Source organism: Meles meles, chromosome 9 (genome assembly GCF_922984935.1).
Source record: "Meles meles chromosome 9, mMelMel3.1 paternal haplotype, whole genome shotgun sequence".
In the NCBI taxonomy this organism is placed as follows: Eukaryota; Metazoa; Chordata; class Mammalia; order Carnivora; family Mustelidae; genus Meles; species Meles meles.
This window is the reverse complement of record NC_060074.1, coordinates 39,843,926-39,863,729: the sequence shown is the minus strand read 5'-3', so window position 1 is coordinate 39,863,729 and position 19,804 is coordinate 39,843,926. Positions and strand designations below refer to the sequence as shown.

The 19,804-nt window shown below is 50.7% G+C and overlaps 1 protein-coding gene across 4 annotated transcripts in view; it reads right to left on the bottom strand.

The window, feature by feature from the left end:
• ARMC9 (armadillo repeat containing 9) overlaps positions 1-19,804 on the bottom strand; it is a 158,768-nt gene that overhangs the window by 2,408 nt on the left and 136,556 nt on the right. For 3 of the 4 annotated variants that reach the window (XM_046019594.1, XM_046019592.1, XM_046019595.1), the window contains 3 exons: positions 17,436-17,551; positions 11,486-11,622; positions 7,093-7,204 (listed from right to left, as the gene is read on the bottom strand). In XM_046019594.1, coding sequence (XP_045875550.1) covers positions 7,093-7,204; positions 11,486-11,622; positions 17,436-17,551 — 365 coding nt within the window. Of the gene's footprint in view, positions 1-7,092; positions 7,205-11,485; positions 11,623-17,431; positions 17,552-19,804 lie in introns of those variants that run through there. The other variant, XM_046019596.1, reaches the window with a different exon arrangement.

Below are 19,804 nucleotides of genomic sequence, written 5' to 3'. Positions count from 1 at the left end.
CCCTGCTATCTACACGCCCATTTTCCTGACTGTAACTCCAAAGACCGGGGTTGCCATCCCCAGTGAATGGACACATTCATTGGACACATCGGCTCAGCTAGCAGCTGGGCATGTGCTCTGTCCATGGCAGGTCCGTCTCCCCTGCCCTAAGCAGGTCCCTTAGTCCGTGGGCTTCACACAGTTGGTGTGCAGCCAAACAGCTGTTGACCTAGGAGAGTGAGTCAGGCCCCCCTTGGTGAATGGTGGGGGAGCGTGCCTGTGCGTGTGTGTGCACACACAGAGTGGGAAGTGGAGGCAGGTGTGGGGGGCAGGGGGTGTTCTCTCTGGGAGGGCCCAGACCCTCAGTCCTGCTCTGCGACTCTCCAGCTGGTGACTGAACGTAGGCAAGTATGCCTACCTTTGGAGAGCCTCTGTTTCCCCACCTGTCTCTCAAATAGCTGTGATGATTCTGCAAGGGAGGCTGTGCTGAGGTCAATTGCGGGACCCCTAAATGGGGGTTTTGGCTCTGGGGAGTGGGACCTGGAAGGAAACTAAAGATTTTATTTATTTATTTGACAGAGATCACAAGTAGGTAGAGAGGCAGGCAGAGAGAGGGGGAAGCAGGCTCCCTGCTGAGCAGAGAGCCGGATGTGGGGCTCGATCCCAGGACCCTGGAATCATGACCTGAGCTGAAGGCAGAGGCTTTAACCCACTGAGCCACCCAGGTGCCCCAAAACTGGAATTTCTTATTTGAATCAATTCTATATTTCCATATGCCCTTTCCTTCCATCCTTCTTTCCCTCCTTTCCTCCCTCCCTTCTTTTTTTACAGGGAGAATATTTTAATCATTAGAAAAATAAAACTTAAACATCTGAAAAATTTCCAAATTCAAATTTAGGAGAAAAGTGGCATTAAAAAGTGCCCATACTTTAAGTAGGAAATCCCTTTTTTTAAAAAAAATAAGTTGATTATTTATTTATTTTAAAAATATTTTATTTATTTGACAGAGAGAGAGAGAATGAACACAAGCAGGGGGAGCGGCAGAGAGGGAGAAGCAGGCTCCCCGCTGACCAGGAAGCCCAATGTGGGGCTCAATCCCAGGACCCTGGGATCATGACCCGAGCCGAGGGCAGACGCTCGGGTCTGCTGAGCTGAGCCAGTCAGGCATCTCTTATTTATTTTTTTTTTAAAGATTTATTTATTTTAAGGGTGTCTGAGTGGCTCAGATGGTTAAGTCTCTTCCTTCAGCTTGGGTCATGATCCCAAGGTCCTCGGATTGAGTCCTGAGTTGGACTTTCTGCTCAGTGGGGAGTCTGCTTCTCCCTCTGCCCCTCCACCTACTCATGCTTTTTCTGTCTCTCTCTCTCAAATGAATAAATAAAATTTAAAAAAAAAAGATTTATTTATTTTAGAGAGAGAGAGTGAGCAGCAGGCTGGGGGAGAGGGCAGAAACTGAGGGAGAGGGAGAATCCTGAAGCAGATTCCTGCTGAGTGTGGAGCCCAACATGGGGCTCAATGCCAGGACCCTGAGATCATGACCTGAGTCGAAATCTAGAGTGGCTACTTAACTGAGGCACCCAGGCGGCCCTAGGCAAGAAATCTTTGATACCAGATTGAAAAGGATACTCGTCCCCCTGCTAGTGCTCTCTTTCACACTCTAATAAATAAATAAAATCTTTTAAAAAAAGAAAAGAAAAATGATATGGGAGATTAAACCCTACAGCATTTTATTAAAGTTTAAAATGATTTTTTCTTTATTTAAAAAAATGTGCGTATGTATGTATATGAGTAAGTAAGCTCTAAGCCCAGTGTGGGGCTTGAACTCACCAGCCCAGGATCAAGAGACGTGTGCTCTACTGACTGAGCCAGCCAGGTGCCCCAAGGTAGTTTTCTTTTAATATCATGTGGTTCAAATGACTTTTCGCCCCTCTTTTGTTATTCTAATTTTGATGTTTTAATTTTTGTTATAGCAGTTGATTATTACTTGTACATGGCCCTTAAGAAACAAAACAGGGGAAGGGAGGGGGAAAGTAAAATAAGACGAAATCAGAGAGGGACACAAACCACAAGAGACTCTTAATCATAGGAAACAAACTGAGGGCTGCTGGAAGGGAAGGGGTGGGAGTGTGGGATAACTGGGTGATGGACATTAAGGAGGGCACATGATGGAATGAGCACTGGGTGTTCTATGCCACTGATGAATTACTGAACTCTACCTCTGAAATTAGTAATATGCTATATGTTAATTAATTGGATTTAAATTTAAAAAATTAAAAAATAAAGTAATTCCAAGAGAAAAAAAATTACCATCTTGACCATTTAAAAATTAGACTTATTGGGGTCGCCTGAGTGGCTCAGTCAGTTAAAAACGCAGCCCTCTTACATTTCAAGAAGGAATCACTATGAGAGTCTAGTACAGACTACTCAGGGAGCACTGGCAGCTATTCCTGGCCGTGGGTGGTAGCCTTGGGTCTCCAGTGATGTCCATCACAGAGTCATGGGACAGGGAGGCCAGATTCGAAAGAGCTAGTTGGGAAGGCCCTGGACGGTTGGGCAGCTTCACTGCATGGGGCCTTAGAGTCAAGGGGCAGAAAGGTCCGCTTGCGGGGATGGAGGACGCTGAGGTGAGTGGGCAAGAAGTGAAGGGAGAAAAGGTATGGGTCGCAGGGCTAGGAATCTATAATCTCCGACCCCCAGGCAACCAGAACAGGGCTCCATCCTTTGGGAGAGCGGTTTGGCGATGTGTTATGAAAACTCTTACATGTGTGTTCATTTTATGAATCAACTTTGCTGGGCCACGGTGCCTAAATTTTTGGTCAAACGTGATTCTGGATACTTCTGGGCAGGGGTTTTTTGGATGAGATTAACATTTAAATAGGTGGATCTTGAGCACAGTACATTGTCCACCACAGTGTAGGGTGGGTCTCATCTAATCAGTTGAAGGCACGAAGAGCCAAGGACCCATCTTCTCTGAGTAGAAAGGAATGGTGCCTGCAGACGGCCTTTGGACTCCAATTGCAACTCTTCCCTGGGGCTCTAGCTTGTGGGCTTATTACCCTGTGGAGTTTGGACTGGCCAAGTGTCTACTATCATGTGAGCCAAATCCTTACAACCACCCCCTCCAGCCCACTCCCACCCTGTTGGTTCTCTTTCTCTGGAGAACCCTGACTAATACACCTTCAAAGTCAGCCTCTTCTTGGTCCTGGGCATGACCTTTGTTTGGCCATGGTAGCCTTGCTGCTGGGAGAAAAGCACTCTCAGACAGGGGCTCCTTCTGGCTCCTTCTCTGGGGCTGGAGGGCACCAAAGAGCCCCTCCTTGGCTTGGTGGAGCCCAAACCATGTGCAGGGCTGCTACAGCAGGTGGTGCTATTGACTGAGGTGCTGGTCACTGCTCCTGACTCCTGCAGGGGTGAGGACCGTGGGAGGTGGGGTGGGGGGGGCTGGTCAGTGTGGCCTCCAGGCCCCCAGGCCCCTCAAAGGGTGAGCTCAGCAGTCTGAGCAGCAGGGAGCCAGAGCCAGGAAATGGTGATGGTTTAGGAGGAGATGAGGCCGGATTAGGGAAGGGCAGGAAAAGCACGTGGACAGGAGATTCAGGATGGCAATGACCTGTGACGGGGGAAAGTCAATTGCAGTGGGAATAATGGTGCTGAATAGTAGGTAAACTTCACGGTATGGGTAAACTGGGAGGTGGCCTGCAAGATAGACAAATTATTTATTAGAGAGGCAGGGCCCATGGAGATGATCTCAGCTCATCAATGGGAGCATTGTGTGGAGGGGAAGAGCAATCAGAGGCTTCTGGAGATATTTAATCTGTACTTGTGTTTGGAATGCTGCTGAGTCATCATCTCCCAGCTGAGCGTTCCCCAGGGCAGGGGTCCCTTCAGCTCTCTGGGACCATTGTCTGGAGGAAGGTACAGATGGCGTGTGCTCTAGGGTCCCCTCAGTGGACTGCTCATCGGGGCTCGCCAAGGGGTCTCGGTCACAGCCATGGAGATTCTGTCCACGCTACACCAGAGCCCAGAAAGCTGTGAGGCATGGGGGACACCGGATGAAGGCAAATGCACACACCGGCCAACAATTCACATGTGTGTGAGTGTGCACACATGTATGTGTGCACGTGAACACACAGGGCTCCCGTCCTCATTCCCCCGACTTGCTTGTTCTCAGTTTCCAGTTTCTTTTAGTGGGAGGCACTGGAGGGGTCCTCACAGCTGCCGCATGCCCTCTGGGGACAAATGCGGGGGAATAAAGCATACCTCGATGTATGTAAAAATCTCTCTTCTTCACGTTCTAAAAGCCGTAATACTTGCCGAAGAGTCATTTCCTGTCAGTGGCACGACGGGAACTCTGTCCCTGTCTGTTTCGGAGCTGGGACCGGGCCTGGATCGGGGAACCTGCTCCCCCATGGCTCCCTGGGACAGAGGGCCAATGCCTGCCAGCCGGTCGGGCGGGCTCCTCTCTGCAGGGCCCTGCTTAACATGATGGTTCCCGAGCTACTCGATGGTAAGGACTCTGAGAAGCAGACAGGGAACGTGGGAACAGGAACATTTGGGTGTATGGAAGGGGACGGAGGCAGTGAGCTCAAGGGGCCTGAAGCTTTTACCCTCTGCCTTTTAGGAAGGCAATTTCCCAACAAGACCAGTGGCTGGAAGCCAGTGCAGTGGAGCTGGAGCTTCAGTTGTCTTTAAGCCACATCCTCTCTGGGGTTAAACAATGAGAGTATGGTTCAACCTACCATTTCCCCACACCCGCAGCTCCAGGGCCTTCCATGGGAAATGGGCAGTCAAGCAGCGCCCACCCACTGGCTCGTCTTTTGGGGCAAGGGGCTGTCCTCACTCTAAGGACAAAGAGAGAGAGGAGCTGGGGAAAGCGGAGGGACAAACGTCCCCCACTCAAGCCACGCACAGGGCCATTCTCTCTCCCTTTCTCCTGATTCATCCACCAGAGATTTTGAGAACCTGCTTGGTGCCAGGTGGGGACAAAGGGACAGACACCTTCCCCATGGCCCTTGTCTTTCAGGACAGTGGGAGACACTCAAGGACTGGGGAGGGAAGGGGGCTGTGTGACTGGACTTGGGTCAGGAGGGAGGAAGGGGTGCTTAGCCGAGACCTGGGGCAGCGGGCGAGGGGGGAGGAGGCTGGGGGTGGGGAGAGAGTGTGGCAGTGGTCACATAGCCAGAGGGGAAGCAAGGTGGGTGGACCAGCTCTCTACTTCTCCCCCTTTCCATCCTCCTCTTCCTCAAACAGAACTCACTCGCGCTCCTTCCAGACTAAAAATAAGAGTTGAATTCACATGACAGCCATTAGGGCAAGAGCACCCACGGACAGAAGCCCACGGGGGATTTGTGCCAGCAGGACCTTGGAGGGCCAACTGGGTCACTCCACTTGGTGTCAGCAGGGGGAATATTTCTCAGGAGAGCCTTTGGGGGTCCCCTGCTCTGAAAACACTTGCTCTGGGGGGAGAGGACTGTCTCTAGTAAGCCTCAGAAATGAATTCTGCCTTTCAGGAAGGCCACAGACCCGGTGCTCGCGGTGGGAGGGCAGGTGTGGCCTGGCTGAGACGGGGGACTGTTTCTAGGTCCCGATCCGGGCTCAGAGGGCAAGCGCCGCAGGGGCCCAGCCTCAGCTCTGGCCCAGCCCTCCGAGGTCTCTCCTTTTAAACCCCCCACTTCAGGAGGGTGCCAAGAGCCAGAGAACCCTTGACCTGTGGGCCAGCCTGTGGGCCTCGGGCACTTCCAATCCCGGGGCACAGCTTTAGCCATTCTGCCAGGTGGGGATGGTGGCTCCCTGGGTCCCCAGCTGGTCAGGGGGCCCCCCACCCCAGTCCAGGTCCCAAAGTCCTCTGGCTCCACCCCACAGAGCTCTGCTGCCCCCTGGGACCTTCGACTGCCTTGGTAAGCAGTGTCTCTGCCTAGCCTCGTGGGAAAGGCAGGCCGGGGGTGCTGCCTGCTGGGAGAGTGGGAGCAGCTGCATCCCCCTCTCAGACTTGCTGCCCTGTGGGAGCCGGCTCTGCTAGGCCTTCTGCCTGTCCCGGGTGGCCTTGGCAGCTAGGGGCTCCTGCGGCTTGAAACTCAGCAGGAACTGCTGTTTCTGTGGCTTCCCCCCGCGGAGTCCGCAAGGAGGGCGGCCAGGCCTGAGTTAGGAGAGGCCCCGTGGGCAGGTTCCATTGGGTCCTGCACACCCGGGGGGAAAGAGCTGCAGGTGTCAGGGGTCTGGGAGGCGGCCCTTTAGCCCCACAGCGCTCCAGGTGGGGCCAAGGTCAGCCATCACCCCAGCGGCCAGGGTCCTGCTCACCGCAGACACACTTGTGCCAACACTTGCCAGTTCTACAGAAAGGTGGAGGCACAGGAGGCCTGGCCAGTCACCATGGCAAAACCCCTCTAATTCAGGGACTCTGAGCGTGTCACCATGGGAAACCGGCTAGGGTCCAGGGCTTTTGTGCAGGAGGTTGGCTTCGCCATCTTGGAAGGACTCCGGCGGCAGGACACCGCGTGGCCAGGAGGAAGTGGCAGGGGCAGTTGGGGAGCCTAGCCCTGGGCTTGGGTCTGACACCAGGGCTAGGCCCCTCTCTCTGAGCAGTCTGCCTCAGATCCGAAAGGAGACCCAGACTTCCTAGCTCCTAAAGAAAACCCCAAGTGACCTTCCGAGGCCAGGCCACATTCATTTGGTGCAGAGGAAGAGAAAACACCTTTTTTCCCATGTGGGATCCAGTTTCTCGTTTAGGAGGGTGACATCGGAGCAAAACCATTTCACTAATCCTGTTCGCTGTCTTTCCCCTCTATCCCACCTTCTCCAAAAGCAAACAGTTGGGATCGGACCCTGCTCACAGGTCACTCCAAATCATTCGTCCCCATGAATGTGTTCAGCCTGCAGTTCTTAAAACAAGTCCCTTGGGCATGTTTATGAGTTTCTTCTCCTTTCTGTCTGAAAACTGGTAATACCCAGGGGGCAGGTGCCTCCCCTTGGGCTCTGAGGTTAACAGGTGTGGTGACCTCACCCCCCCCCCCCCCCCCCCCCCCCGCAGGGCTTCAGGCCCCGGAGAAATACTCCTTTGCAATCAAAGTCAGAGGCTGGACCAGAGAGGAGCCCTCCCAGGACAACCCCCATCTTTACCTGGTGGTCGCTCCACGGCCTGGGGCCTGGCTGGGGACTTCTGCAGAGGACAGGTGAACCTCTCCCTGAGGTCCTGCTGGCAACCATTCTCCTGGCCTGATGTCTGTGGTGGCTGGAGGAGGAGAGAGAGGTCAGTCAACTCTGCTTCTGGAACCTCTTTGAGGATGTTCCTTACTGGGCTAGACCAAAACACTAAGAAAAGCACGTGCCCAGGCTAGCCCCTGATAGCTCCCTGGAGCTTACGGATGAGGACTTGCTTCCTTGCACAGCCTGAGAACTTTCCAGGGGGCCACTTGGTGGACTTATAACTTGGCGGTGCAGCATGAGTGGTCTGGCTGGAGCACACCAGCACCAGGAAGCTGAGACCTCTGGCCCTGTTGCTTCTCCTGACACCCCCCCCCCCCCCCCCCCCCCCCCCGCCCCGGCCTCTCAGACGCACAACTCCAAGATCAACACCTGTGCTGAGATCCAGAGTCAGATGCTTAACCAATGGAGCCACCCAGGTTCCCCTGGGGTGTCCTGTATTTTTATCTGCCTAATTCAGCAACCCCAGGGGTGGGGCTCTTTTCCCCCTGAGCTGCCCCAGGCCTCTTCAGGCCTGAATCCCTCAGCCCACCCACAGGGGCAGGAACAGCCCTTATTCCCAGCAGGGATCCTACAGACTTCAAGGCCAAGGACGGGGTCATCCTGTAGACCTTCACAGGGGAGTGACAGAGAAGTCCCTGATGACACTGTGAGGGAGCTCTGCCGAAAGCCTCTTTTGGATTTCAAATGCCATGACCCCCTTCTCTCTGGCCCCACTTCTCTTCTCTTTAACCAGCCAAAGGGGTCCATGCCATGCCAGAACCATTCTGTGACTGAAGTCCAGATTTGCTGCTTCCTTAATCCAAGCTCCTTTCCGCTCTTTCGTTTAAAAATCTCCCTGGTTCCTTTGCAACGTGGCCTCTATTTTATCTTAAATATAATCTTTCCTCTTTGCAGCTTGGACTCCCAGGTAACGGTCTTACTGGAATAGGGAATCTGTTTCCAGGATGGAACTCAATGGGTGGCTTTAATTACAAACCATACCGACAGTCTCCTCCTCGAGCTGGGACTGGAACTGGAAATGGAGACTTCTCTCACCCGATGTCTAGTGGACACTGGCCTGCTTGTCTGTGCTCTATGCTCCATGGGCTTCTAATCGGACCCAGGAGATAGCATTCAGGTGTACGGTTGTGTGCTGGGCTATATACAGAGAAAATCCTACGCCAGGGAATGGAGCCAGGGACAGACAGTCCTCCAGGATCAGGAGCTTTCCCAGGTGGGTGTGGGCAGAGGGCCAGGTTAGGGGGTGGGCGGGAAAGCCCCCTGGCAGGAGAGAGGAGGAGCTATGCTGAGCTCTCCTGAGACCCTCTGACATCTTTTCGGTTCTGTCTCCAAAGAGTAGTCATCCCCTATGCCCCTTCCCTCTCTCTCCACTGAACATCACAGTGCTGGCCTTTAGAACCCCAACCACTGGAAGCCGGGGACTGGGGGGGACCCAGCAGCTCTGTGCACGTCCTGGAGGCTTCCTGGGACAAAGTGTACTGTTTCCTCACCTGTGGATCCATTTCTGACAGGGCTGGGCATTTTCAGTCCAGGCCACTGACAAAGCATGCGACTTTGATATCCAAGATACCCCGGTTGATGGGGGAATGAGACTTTCTTGAAGCCAGTGTCTTAGAAAATTCGAAGGCACGTTCTTGGCTTTTTCCTTTTGCAAACTAGTTCCTTTTGGCTCTGTGGGGCTAAAGTCCTCTGCTTAAAAAGAATGTACTTTCTGGCCCCGCGGTCAACTGATAAAGCGGTTGGGGGGCCCCACAGTTTCCTCATCACAAGATTTCACCTTCACACTGACCGAACGCAGAGTTGTGAAGAGCTTCCTGAGCAAATGGGCTGGAGGCCACTGTGGCGGCTTCTCACTGGGTCTGGGGTGGGGCAGGAGTTCCCAGAACCAGCGCAGGCCAGGGGGCCAGACTCAGTCGCAAGTCACATGTGAGGGGCCTCTGAGGAGTAGCTGGGTGAGGCCAGACTGGGATGGGGGGACAGGTGAGCGAGAGCACAGAAGTGGGAAAAAAGGCCAGAGAAGCAGGACCATATGGATGGAAGGGTCTGCAGGAAGTCAGCTCTAGGCTTTTTTTTTTTTTTTTTTTTGAAGATTTTATTTATTTATTTGACAGAGAGAGCCCAAGCAGAGGGAGAGGCAGAAGCAGGCTCCCTGCAGAGGAAGGGAAGTCCGACATGGGACTTGATCCCATAATTCTGGGATTATGACCTGAGCTGAAGGCAATGGCCCAGCCAACTGAGCCACCCAGGCGCCACATAGCTCTAGGCTTTTGACAGGGAGGGAATATCACAGAAGACAACGAGGCCACCTGGCCCACCACTGTCTTCTTCCTCTGGGCTGTCTTATATCTGCTGAGCCCAGAGGCAGCCTCAGAACTAGTCTCAACCCTGTTTATGTGCATTCTAAGCACGTAAGCCCAAGCCTACTTGCTTTCCATCCTCATGTAGAGGCTGGATCAGAAGAGGGAGGGATAGCAGCAACAAGATGGGCTTGGGGGGTTGGTGAGCGGAGGGTAAACACTGGCCAGGGACACATTGGTTCTGGGGCGGCCATAGCTGGCCAAGCCTGAAAGAAGGTAGGAGGAGGAACAGAATCTGTTCCAGAAATGCTCCCGAAAGGCTTCCTAAGTGACCGAGGGAGAGCCACTAACCCAGAGGGTGGGCTTCTCTAGTAGAATGATTGTAAGGGAGAGGGAGGAGAGGGAGTGCTGGCCTGAGGCAGAGTGCAGGCTGGGCAGGGCTGGGGAGAGAGGTTAATACGGCTGGTTTCTGGCTGGTGGACTGAAGGCAGCTAGTTTGGAGCCCACTGAGGTGGCGGAGGGTGGGGAGTTGATGGACAGAGTCGGGCAGAGGGTCCCAGCCAGGCTTAAGTAGAGAGGAACATGCAGGAGGAGGGGACATAGGGAATATGGTCTCAGCGTTCAGCGACTTGGGCCAAGCAGCTGCCCTGCCTCCAGGTGGCCCATGTAGAGGGCTGCTACCTCCTCAGGGAGAGGCACTGGGGCCTACCGCTGATCACCAAGGCTGCTCACTGTTTTCACGTGAGGAACCAGGACTGGCCAGCGCCTTGACTTTGTCAGGGCTACCACGAATTGTTTTTGAAAATCACAATGACATCACCATCTCCAGGAAAACCAGTTGCCACGCAGCTACTCCATCTGTGGCAACCTCAAATGCCTCCCTGCTATAGGTAATCCATGCTAAATCTTTCCAAAACACAGGACCATACTGAGAATTGGTGTCAGATGGAGGACCGTCCTGGTGGTTGCTTTGGTAAAGCAAGGATGTACCTGATAAATAAATTACCCTAAATGCAAGGAAGTCCAGGCCTATAGAGCTTGAAATCACCTTTTAACTCAATGGCATTTGGTTAAATCGGCAAAGGTGGTTAGACCACCTAAAACTTCCATCCTGGCAGCAGAAATTTCTGGACAGATGGTGGAGCTAATCACCCTTCAGTGAAGGCATATTAATGTTTACAGCTCTAATAACACATGAGCCCAGTTGGTGAACCTCTAAAACTGTGCCTAACCAGGAGACTGTCCCCCAGACTCAACAACTGGACTGTCCTCTGGTCTGTGACCAGCCTTCTGCTTTGAACCGGGTTTGGAAGCGCTGGAATCCAACAGTGAGCAGATTATAGAAGTTCGATGTTTCTCATCCCGGAATCTGACCTGCTCCTCTGTTGTTTTTCCTCTTTCAATGGAGATTAGCCTTATCTGGCCTGCTCATATCCTTTTAATTTCCTCTTGTGAATTAAAAAAAATACTTTGTACGTTTCTGATTCAAAGCATCTCTATTTTTTTCTGGCATCTAACACAATCCTTTTATCCCCCATCAGTCTCCGGGGAATTCAAAGAGATGTGTCAAAATGTTTTGGCTCTTGCGGCCGTTTCTCCTGGCTTCTCCTGGCATGTTTCTGTCTCAGACCAGCCAGCCCTTGAACAGGTGGCCGACTGCCTCAGCGCCACCGCTGGACGCACCAAAGTCTCGGCCAGGAATGTCCGTTTTTCTGAGATGACTACTTTGAAATTGCACATCGAACGCAGCTTTCTGTGAGCAGAAATCTCGTCAGACTCATCTGTGGACGTGCGCAGCACACATGGTGCTCTGAGACAAGGGGCTTGAGAGGAAAAGCCGGCGGTCATGTGTGGTTGTGGGCCTGTGGGCCTGTGTGACGCAGTGCAGTGGGAGATCAGGTGCGAGGCTGAGGCCTTTCTGGGTCTCTAACTGCTGCTGCTTCCTTTGATTCTGATTCTGGGCATCATCAGCCCCCCAGCTGCCTCCCAGCCCCTGCGCTGTTTCTTACCTGAAGCAGAGATGCCAGACTCGGAAGCACCGGGCTCAGCCCCATTGTAGACGGGAGGGCGGGCGCTAGTCAGGGATGGGAGGCTACCGTTTCGGGAGTGCTGGGTCATCTGGGGAGAAATGGGACAGTCTTCCAGTCTGGAGGAAAAAAAATGAGAAACAGCAATAAATACAGATAGCCAGGAGGTATTTGCTGACTACTGAGCTGCATCACAAACAGACACAAGGAAGTAGAAGTACCTGAAATTCCTAGCAGACGTTAAACATATTTGAGGGAATTGGCAGAAATTAGAAAGTACCCTGTTAGCTACTATTCCTTTACAGGGATATATGGCTTCATGTCTTTCTAACACCTGAACGAGATCTTCTGGCTTTAGGGGACATGGGAACATGACATTTCAACCAAACAATTCAAGGCACCAGTCTTCTGGTTTTTCCTCGGAGATTGGAGCAGAGGAGCGAAGGGACGAATGCAGTCAGAAAGACATGACATGTCATGTCAGCCATGACAGGAAGAGTTAGGCCGGCCTGGGCCCGGGAGCTTTCTCTCCACATCACCCGCTGAATGGTGCCCACACACCTGCCAGCACCCGGGTGGGTGGAGACCCATTCACGCAGCAGACACGGACTGGGCGCCTCATTGTGCCAGACCCCCAGACCGGGAGCTGGAGACAGGGGGCCTGGGCCAGCAGGGAGGTGGCGGGATGGACGGTAGCTCCTCGTTTAGCCTCGACAGCAGATCCTGAGGAAGGCTCTCCAGATGGGCCCAGCACTCGCTTCTCTTCAACGAGGAGACACCAGCCACCTGCCCAGCGAGGGCTTGGTGGGAGACACGGTGGGGCGGGCCTGTGGCGCTCTGCCCAGGGTTGGGCCCTAGGAGATGGCGGTTCTTGAATGTCAGTTCCAGTGGCAAAGACAAATGACGCTAAGCCACCCTAAAGGGCAGGAAAGGGTGTGTGTGTGTGTGTGTGTGTGTGTGTGGCTTTAGGGTGTGTGTGTGTGTGTGTGTGTGTGTGTGTGTGTGTGTCTTTCAGCCAGTCCTGAGCTCTGAGCTAGAGCTGCCTGGGGCCAAAAGAGGGAAAATTTTCCAACAGAGGTAGTAACATCGTGAGGCAGATACAGAGGCGGAAACAAACAAAATGCTGCATTGTTACAGAAAGATTTAAGGCACCACAAAAACTGTGGGCTAGAGGGGAAAGGGTGTCCTGGGGTGCTTTGAGGCCCGAGGTGTGGGGGGGCTAGGTGGGGGGGGGAGGGGGTCGACTGACAGGGTCAACTGTCAGCCAGGGTTTTGTTAGATTTGATCCCTGAGGGAAACAGGAGTCACCGAAATGCCATTCTATGGTGATGTGCTAGAAACCTCATTCTAGCAGAGCGTGGAGGGGGCACCATTGTGGGGGAAGATGTGGCTCTGGAGGGCAGAGGGGAGGCCAGAGCAGGGAGAGCAGAGGGAGAGGGTTGGTGGGTCATGGGGTGGGAGTCTGGATCGGGTGTTTGGGGGTGTTAATGCCATTCCCTGAAGCAGGGGGCTCAGAAGACAGTGGTGTTCCCCAAGGAAGCGCTGACTTGGGTGTTGTGGGGACACCCCTCGGGCTTGGGGCAAGTCTAGAAAGGAGTGAGATCTGGGTGTCAGCAGTGTGCAAGGAAACCCGCGGAGAGGCGGGATGGGTAGGAGCCACAAATGGGGCATTTTAATTGGCAGAGGGGGAGTTTGGGGCCAAGCCTACATGACAGCAGGGTGTGGGGGTAGGAGGGTGACCAGGAGGTGGGTTGGCAGTGACAACCACGAGAGAGACACTGAGCATCCTCTAGGGTTGGAAACTGCAGCTGATGAGTTACTCAACTCTACAGCTGAGACAAGTGATGTTCTAGATGTTGGCTAATTGAATTTTAATTAAAAAAAAAAAAGGAAGCTGCAAGGTCATGGATAGCTGTGGCAGGAGGAACTTGAGGTCACTGCATGGGCCACGAAGGGAGGGAGGGGGCAGGGAAGCAGGCAGAGAGGCCCTGGCCAAGGGGGGCCGGGGACCTGGGAGCCCGTCTGAAGGAAGGCCTGGGGAAGGAAAGTAGTAGGAGGGGAGGGTGAAGGTGGAGGAAATGAGGTGTTAAATGATGGCGCCAATTTTGGACAGTGGGTGGAGGAGAGGGATCCAGAACCCACAGAGGGGGTGAGGTGAGGGGGTGCGGTTTGCAGAGGAAATAGGCTGAGCGAGGGTTGGGGACGCACATAGGATGCTGGGGTGAGGGAGGGCCCTGAGCTGTGCAAGGTGACCGTCTTTTTATTTTCAATCTTTTTTTTTTCTTTTTTTAAGGTTTTATTTATTTATTTGACAGAGAGACACAGCGAGAGAGGGAACACAAGCAGGGGCAGTGGGAGAGAGAGAAGCAGGCTTCCCACTGAGCAGGGCCAGATGTGGGGTTTGATCCCAGGATCCTGGGATAATGGTCTGGGCCAAAGGCAGACAGACGCCTAATGACTGAGCCAACCAGGCGCCCCTCAACCTTTCTTTTCTTGATTTAAAAAAAGCAGTAGGGGTGCCTGGGAGGCTCAGTGGGTTAAAGCCTCTGCCTTCGGCTTGGGTCATGATCCCAGGGTCCTGGGATCGAGCCCCGTATCGGGCTCTCTGCTCAGCAGGGAGCCTTCTTCCCCTTCTCTCTGCCTGCCTCTCTGCCTACTTGTGATCTCTCTGTCAAATAAATACATAAAATCTTTAAAAAAGCAGTAAATGTTTATCATGAAAAATTAGGAAAATATATGAACTATATCTAGAACGTCCTGCCCTCCCAGTACCTAGACACAACACAAGCACTATTAACATCTGATATCTTTTCACTTTATTTATTTATTTATTTTTAAGGTTTATTTATTTATTTGAGGGAGAATGATCATGACCTGAGCTGAAGGCCGTTGCTCAACCAACTGAGCCACCCAGATGCCCTCTTTTCACTTAAAAAAAATGCAATTAGGGGCACCTGGGTGGCTCAGGCCTTAGCGTCTGCCTTGGCTCACCCTGGGATCAAGCCTCCATGGGACTCCCTGCTCAGTGGGGAGCCTGCTTCTCCCTCTCCTACTCCCCCTGCTTGTGTTCCCTCTCTCGCTGTGTCTCTCTGTCAAATAAATAAATAAAACCTTTTAAAAAATGCAAATATGTACCTTAAAAAATAACTTGGGATCACTGTAAGTGACCAGCAGGCTGGATCTATCCTGTTTTATAATTAGCTTTTTCGGGGCACCTGGGAGGCTCAGTGGGTTAAAGCCTCTGCCTTCGGCTTAGGTCATGATCCCAGGGTCCTGGGATGGAGCCCCACATTGGGCTCTCTGCTCAGCGGGGAGCCTGCTTTCCCCTCTCTCTCTTTCTGTTTGCTTCTCTGCCTACTTGTGATCTCTGTCAAATAAATAAATAAAATCTTTTTAAAAATTTGCTTTTTCACTTAGCAATATATTGTGAGGCTCTCCTCATGTATTAAACATTCTTCAAAAACATCATTTTCAATGCTGTGTTGTATGAATATATAATTATGTAAACAGCCTCCTATTTTTGGCATTTATTCTTTTTTTTTAGTGAGTAACGTTTTCTTTATTTTTTTAGAGAGGGGCAGAGGGAGAGAGGGAGAGAGAGAATCTTAAGCAGGCTCCATGCGCAGTGTGGAGCCCAACATGGGGCTCGATCTCATGACCCTAAGATCATGACCTCAGTTGTAATCAAGGGCGGATGCTTCGCCAACTGAGTCACCCAGGTGTCCCCATTTAGATTTCTTATGAATACTGCAATAAATGCCCATGTATATATATCTGTGAATTTCTGATTGCTTCTCAGCATCAAATCCTAGAAGTAGGATTACTAACTCCAGAAGTACTAGTACCTCGAATGTGCGTGGTGTGTGTGGTCAGTGTCTCCAAGATCCCTGAGATTCTCGGTCAACACTCCTGGCAACACTAGATGATCAGAGCTGGCTGGCTGTGTGGAGTCACAGACACTTTTTACAGGATCTTTACAACTAAAGATCCTGAAAGTTGACTTTCTGCCGAGAGCAGGGAGCACCCAGAGTCTGCCACCATTCACTGACCACAGGACATTGACGATGGCTCTCCCCCAGGAGGCGGTTGGCTCTGTGTGCTTCTGGGGACAGAAATCACATCTCATTGATTCTAGTTTCCCTAGCAATTAGCATGCCATCTGGCACACAGAAGCGATAGAAATGTTTGTAGAATTGGCCCAATGGAGCGAGCGGCCATGGGCAATTGGGAAGGTCCAGTTCCAGGAAAATGAGGTCCTCTCAGTCCTTGCAGGGACCACTTCCAGGCATGGAAAGACGTCCTCTTCTTCCTCTCCACAAGGCAGAACACCTGACCTCAGAATTGATGGTGCCCACTGGTTAGATCTTATATTTATTAGATTCCCTTTATCCTTATTTCTAACGAAATAGCCTTATGTCATGGTTGTCTCTCTGGGTTTCAAGAGCTTTAAAAGATAATCTTGAAATAATTTTTGAAGGTGATGATTTGGCATCCTCTATTCCACGTTAAGCAAGATGAATTTTATCAGCTCCTGTTACCACTTCCATTTAAAAAGATATAAACTAGATTTACTAGTAGTTGACACTTGGCTATATTCCAAAGCAAACGAGCAAACAGAAAACCTGATATAAAGGACATTTTGGGGACAGTTAGGGAATACTGATATACTATATAAAGTTACATGAATGTTAATTCTCTTAGGTGTGATATCGCCGTTAAGTACAGGATGTCCTGGCCCTCAGGGGATGTGTGCCGCAGGTCTGCAACCTTCTTTCAAACGGTTCAGCAAAACAAAGTTTAAGTGTATAAATTATACATCATGCACATAAAGATGGAAACTGAGAGAGGCTGCAGAGGTGGCAAAATGTTCACAGCTGGAAGCTAAGTTAAAACATACTGATAGAAAGTTTAAGAGAAAAATGCATATTAGCAATTTAAAATAAGAACCTTGAAATATGAAGCACGGGATGACTAGTTTGGAAGCCAAATCAAACAGATCACCCACCAGTCCACGGCGTGGGCCTGCAAATACTTATAGGTCAAGTCCCAAATGGGCAACAGCACTTGGCAGGATCTCTGGGTGCAGGGGGGCTTGGCCTCCCTAGCAACCATGCAAGGAGCTCCATGGGGGCAGCCCTTTCCAGGCTCTGTTTGGAGCTGTATCCCAGGCACCTGGCTATTCCTATAGAGTAAAACTGGAAACAACCAAACTGCCCGGCTATAGGGGATAAATCCGTAAAATACGTCCTTTTCATCTGAAGTATTCTACGGCCACTATCTGTAGGTTTTTCTCCTGCTCTCTATAACTCCCCGGCTCGTACCCATTTCTCTCTGCCATTCTCTCTGGACAGCTGGACTGCCTGGTCTGGGGCTCCCTAAGAGCCCACAGGGATCTAGGTCCCTAGGTCCCTAGGTCCTCAGGTTGATCCGAGGATCTGGGTAACCCCACTACAATTTTGGTCACATCAGTGGGGTAGGAGCAAGGCAATGAAGAAAGCTAGGCCACTAAACATGCATAGATTTGCCTTAAAAAGTGAGTGTGTTTATCTAAAAATAAGTGGATTTGGTGTCTTCATCTGTGACACTCCACCCCAGCAGAACAAAAGCAACCCGGGGGGCTGTTGGGTGGATCCACCGCTGCTCCTTCTGGTCCTTTCCTTTGAACTACATTGGCTGACACCTGGCTTCTTCTGGGCTAGGGCTGGAAGTACCTGGAGATCCTGAAATCCAACCATTTCATTTTTGGAAGAAGCAAGCCAGGGGTGAGGGAGACAAGTCTTTCCCCTCAAAAATCTCCGAGAGATAAATAATAAAGAGATAAATGCTTTCCAATGTGAATGTTTTATTTTGAGTTTTTCAAGACAAACATCTTACACTGCAGTTAAAACAAAGCTTAAGAAAAGAAATCCCGCCTCTGTTAGCCCGGACTTACACTGGGTACCCGGTCCTGTGGCCGCCGGGGGTGACAGGCCGGCGCAGGGGCTCGTCAGCACTCTGCTGCACACAGGCCAGGCCTTTCCGCCTCGCCTTCCCCGTGTTCGTCATAATCTGGCAGAAGGAAAGAGGAGACATCACCTACTTGAGAGCTGACCTTGAAGAAGTTCCTACATGTAATACATTGATCTATAGTAATAAGAGGCTTTGCAAATAAATGAGGAAGGATCATGACACGGATTATTCAGATAAGCAGAAATTGGGGGAAAATTCCTTTAGGTTTGCATTAGGCCACTTAGCAGTATAAATTAAAAAAAAAAATCAGGCCATGGAAAAGAGGAGAAGAAAACAGTTTGAATACAGTGACAATCACATCTCGGGGAAGACTGAGTTTTAGAAAGTGAGAAGGGAAAAAAGATGGGCAGATTTGGTTTCATAAAAATTTTCCACTTATATATTAGAGATAAGCCAAATGAACAGGTAAATAACCAACTGGGAAGAAATATTTGCGCATACTTAACTGATGAAAGGTTAAGATTGTCATTAGATAAGTAGCTCTTACACATATTAAAAAGTAAAACAATAGATGATTGAGCAAAGAATTCAAATAGCTAAGTTACACAATAGAAAAATCACTGATAAATACAAGAAAAAAATGATCAATTTCACAAGTAATTAGAAACTACAACTTTCGGGGTGCCTGGGTGGCTCAGTCGTTAAACGTCTGCCTTCGGCTCAGGTCATGATTGCAGGGTCCTAGGATGGAGCCCCACATCGGGCTCCTTCCTCTGCAGAGAGCCTGCTTCTCCCTCTCCCTCTTCTGCTCCCCCTGCCTGTGTGCTCTTTCCCCCTCTCTCTCTGTATCAAATAAATAAATAAACTCTTTAAAAAAAAAAAGAAGAAACTACAACTAAAAGGTATCATCTTTCAATGATTACAGGATCATTAAAGAAATGATCCCGTGGCTGGCAGGAGTCAGAAATGTTAGTGGCCCAGCAGGCTGGGTCATTTCTAATTATTGTAGGAAGTAATCTGGTGTTTTCTATCAGGAGGGTCATAAAAATGTTCACATCCTTGGGTTTGAATCCTAGTGAAAGAACCCCAAATATGGAAACGTTAAATAAACAAAGTTGTTTCTTACAAAATTGTTATAAAGTTGGAATAATCAAGTGTCTGATAAGAGAGGAATAAATAAGTGAAATATGGCAAATTCATTGAAATATTAAGTGGCCATTTATAATGCTAAAGACTAGGTTATGAAAAAATGCTTTTAAAAACATTTAATAAGAGGTTATAACACTGCATATAAATGATGCTTTCCATTAGGCTAAAAGTACACACAAGACCGGAAGGAAATGAACACTAAAATGCATACAGTGGGAGGCAGGATATCAGAAGCAGGAGGAACTTTTTTCTCCCCTTTATTTTCCAAGTGTTCTGTAATATGATTAGATTATGTTCACAATTGAGACAAATGGTTTACGGAAGACATGACTGTACAACTGGGGAAATGGGGCCAGAGTCTGGATGGTCCCAGTGCAGGCTGCCTGTGTGACCTGGTGCCCGGTCATGCAAAGCGGGGCCACCACGGAAACCGAGGGAAGGGCTATGGACCTCTTGACATTATCTTTTCAAATTCTTGTGAATCTAGAATTATTTGAAAATAAAAATTAAAAAGTTGGCTTATACAACAATAAAAACAAACCAGATTTTTTTTTTAATTGGAATTACATCTTTGATTCCTTGATTTTTGCTGAGAGCTTATTCGGGTTAATCTAGTGTGTGAGGTAGGGAAAAGAAAAAAGGGGCCTCCCCGTGCTGTGGGGATGGCTGCCAGCTAGGGAGGGTGGGCGGAGGGGGCAGAGGGGAGGCCATGGGAAGGGGAGCAGGGTCGGAGGACAGAGAAGTTGTGAGGCCTTCAGCTTCTGGGGAGGAGACAGCACTTGACTAATCTTCTAGGAAGAACTAAAATGCAGTTCCGCCTCTCTCTGTAGCCCTCGTGAAGGCTATTTTCACCGAAATCCCTCCACACTGTTGGCTGCTGTTACACTCCCCTCTGGTCACGCTGCCCTGACCAGCGCGGAGGCTCAAACTTACAGCCTGTGCTGCTCATCAGGCAAGCAGGCCCCTTTCATCCCATCCTCAAACGCACCCCAGAACACCCCCGCTTCTCTTTCTCCCTCCATTATGACAGACAGACCACCCGAGTCCTTCCAAAGATGGCTCAGAAGGTGGGTCCTAAGATATTGGAAAAGCAGAGACAGTGAACATATGCCTTCTAGCATCTTGTCCCCTACCCCACGCGCCTCTTGAGCTCACCCTCCCAGCTCCTTCCTAGAGGACACTTACATGTGAGTGTTTCAGCTT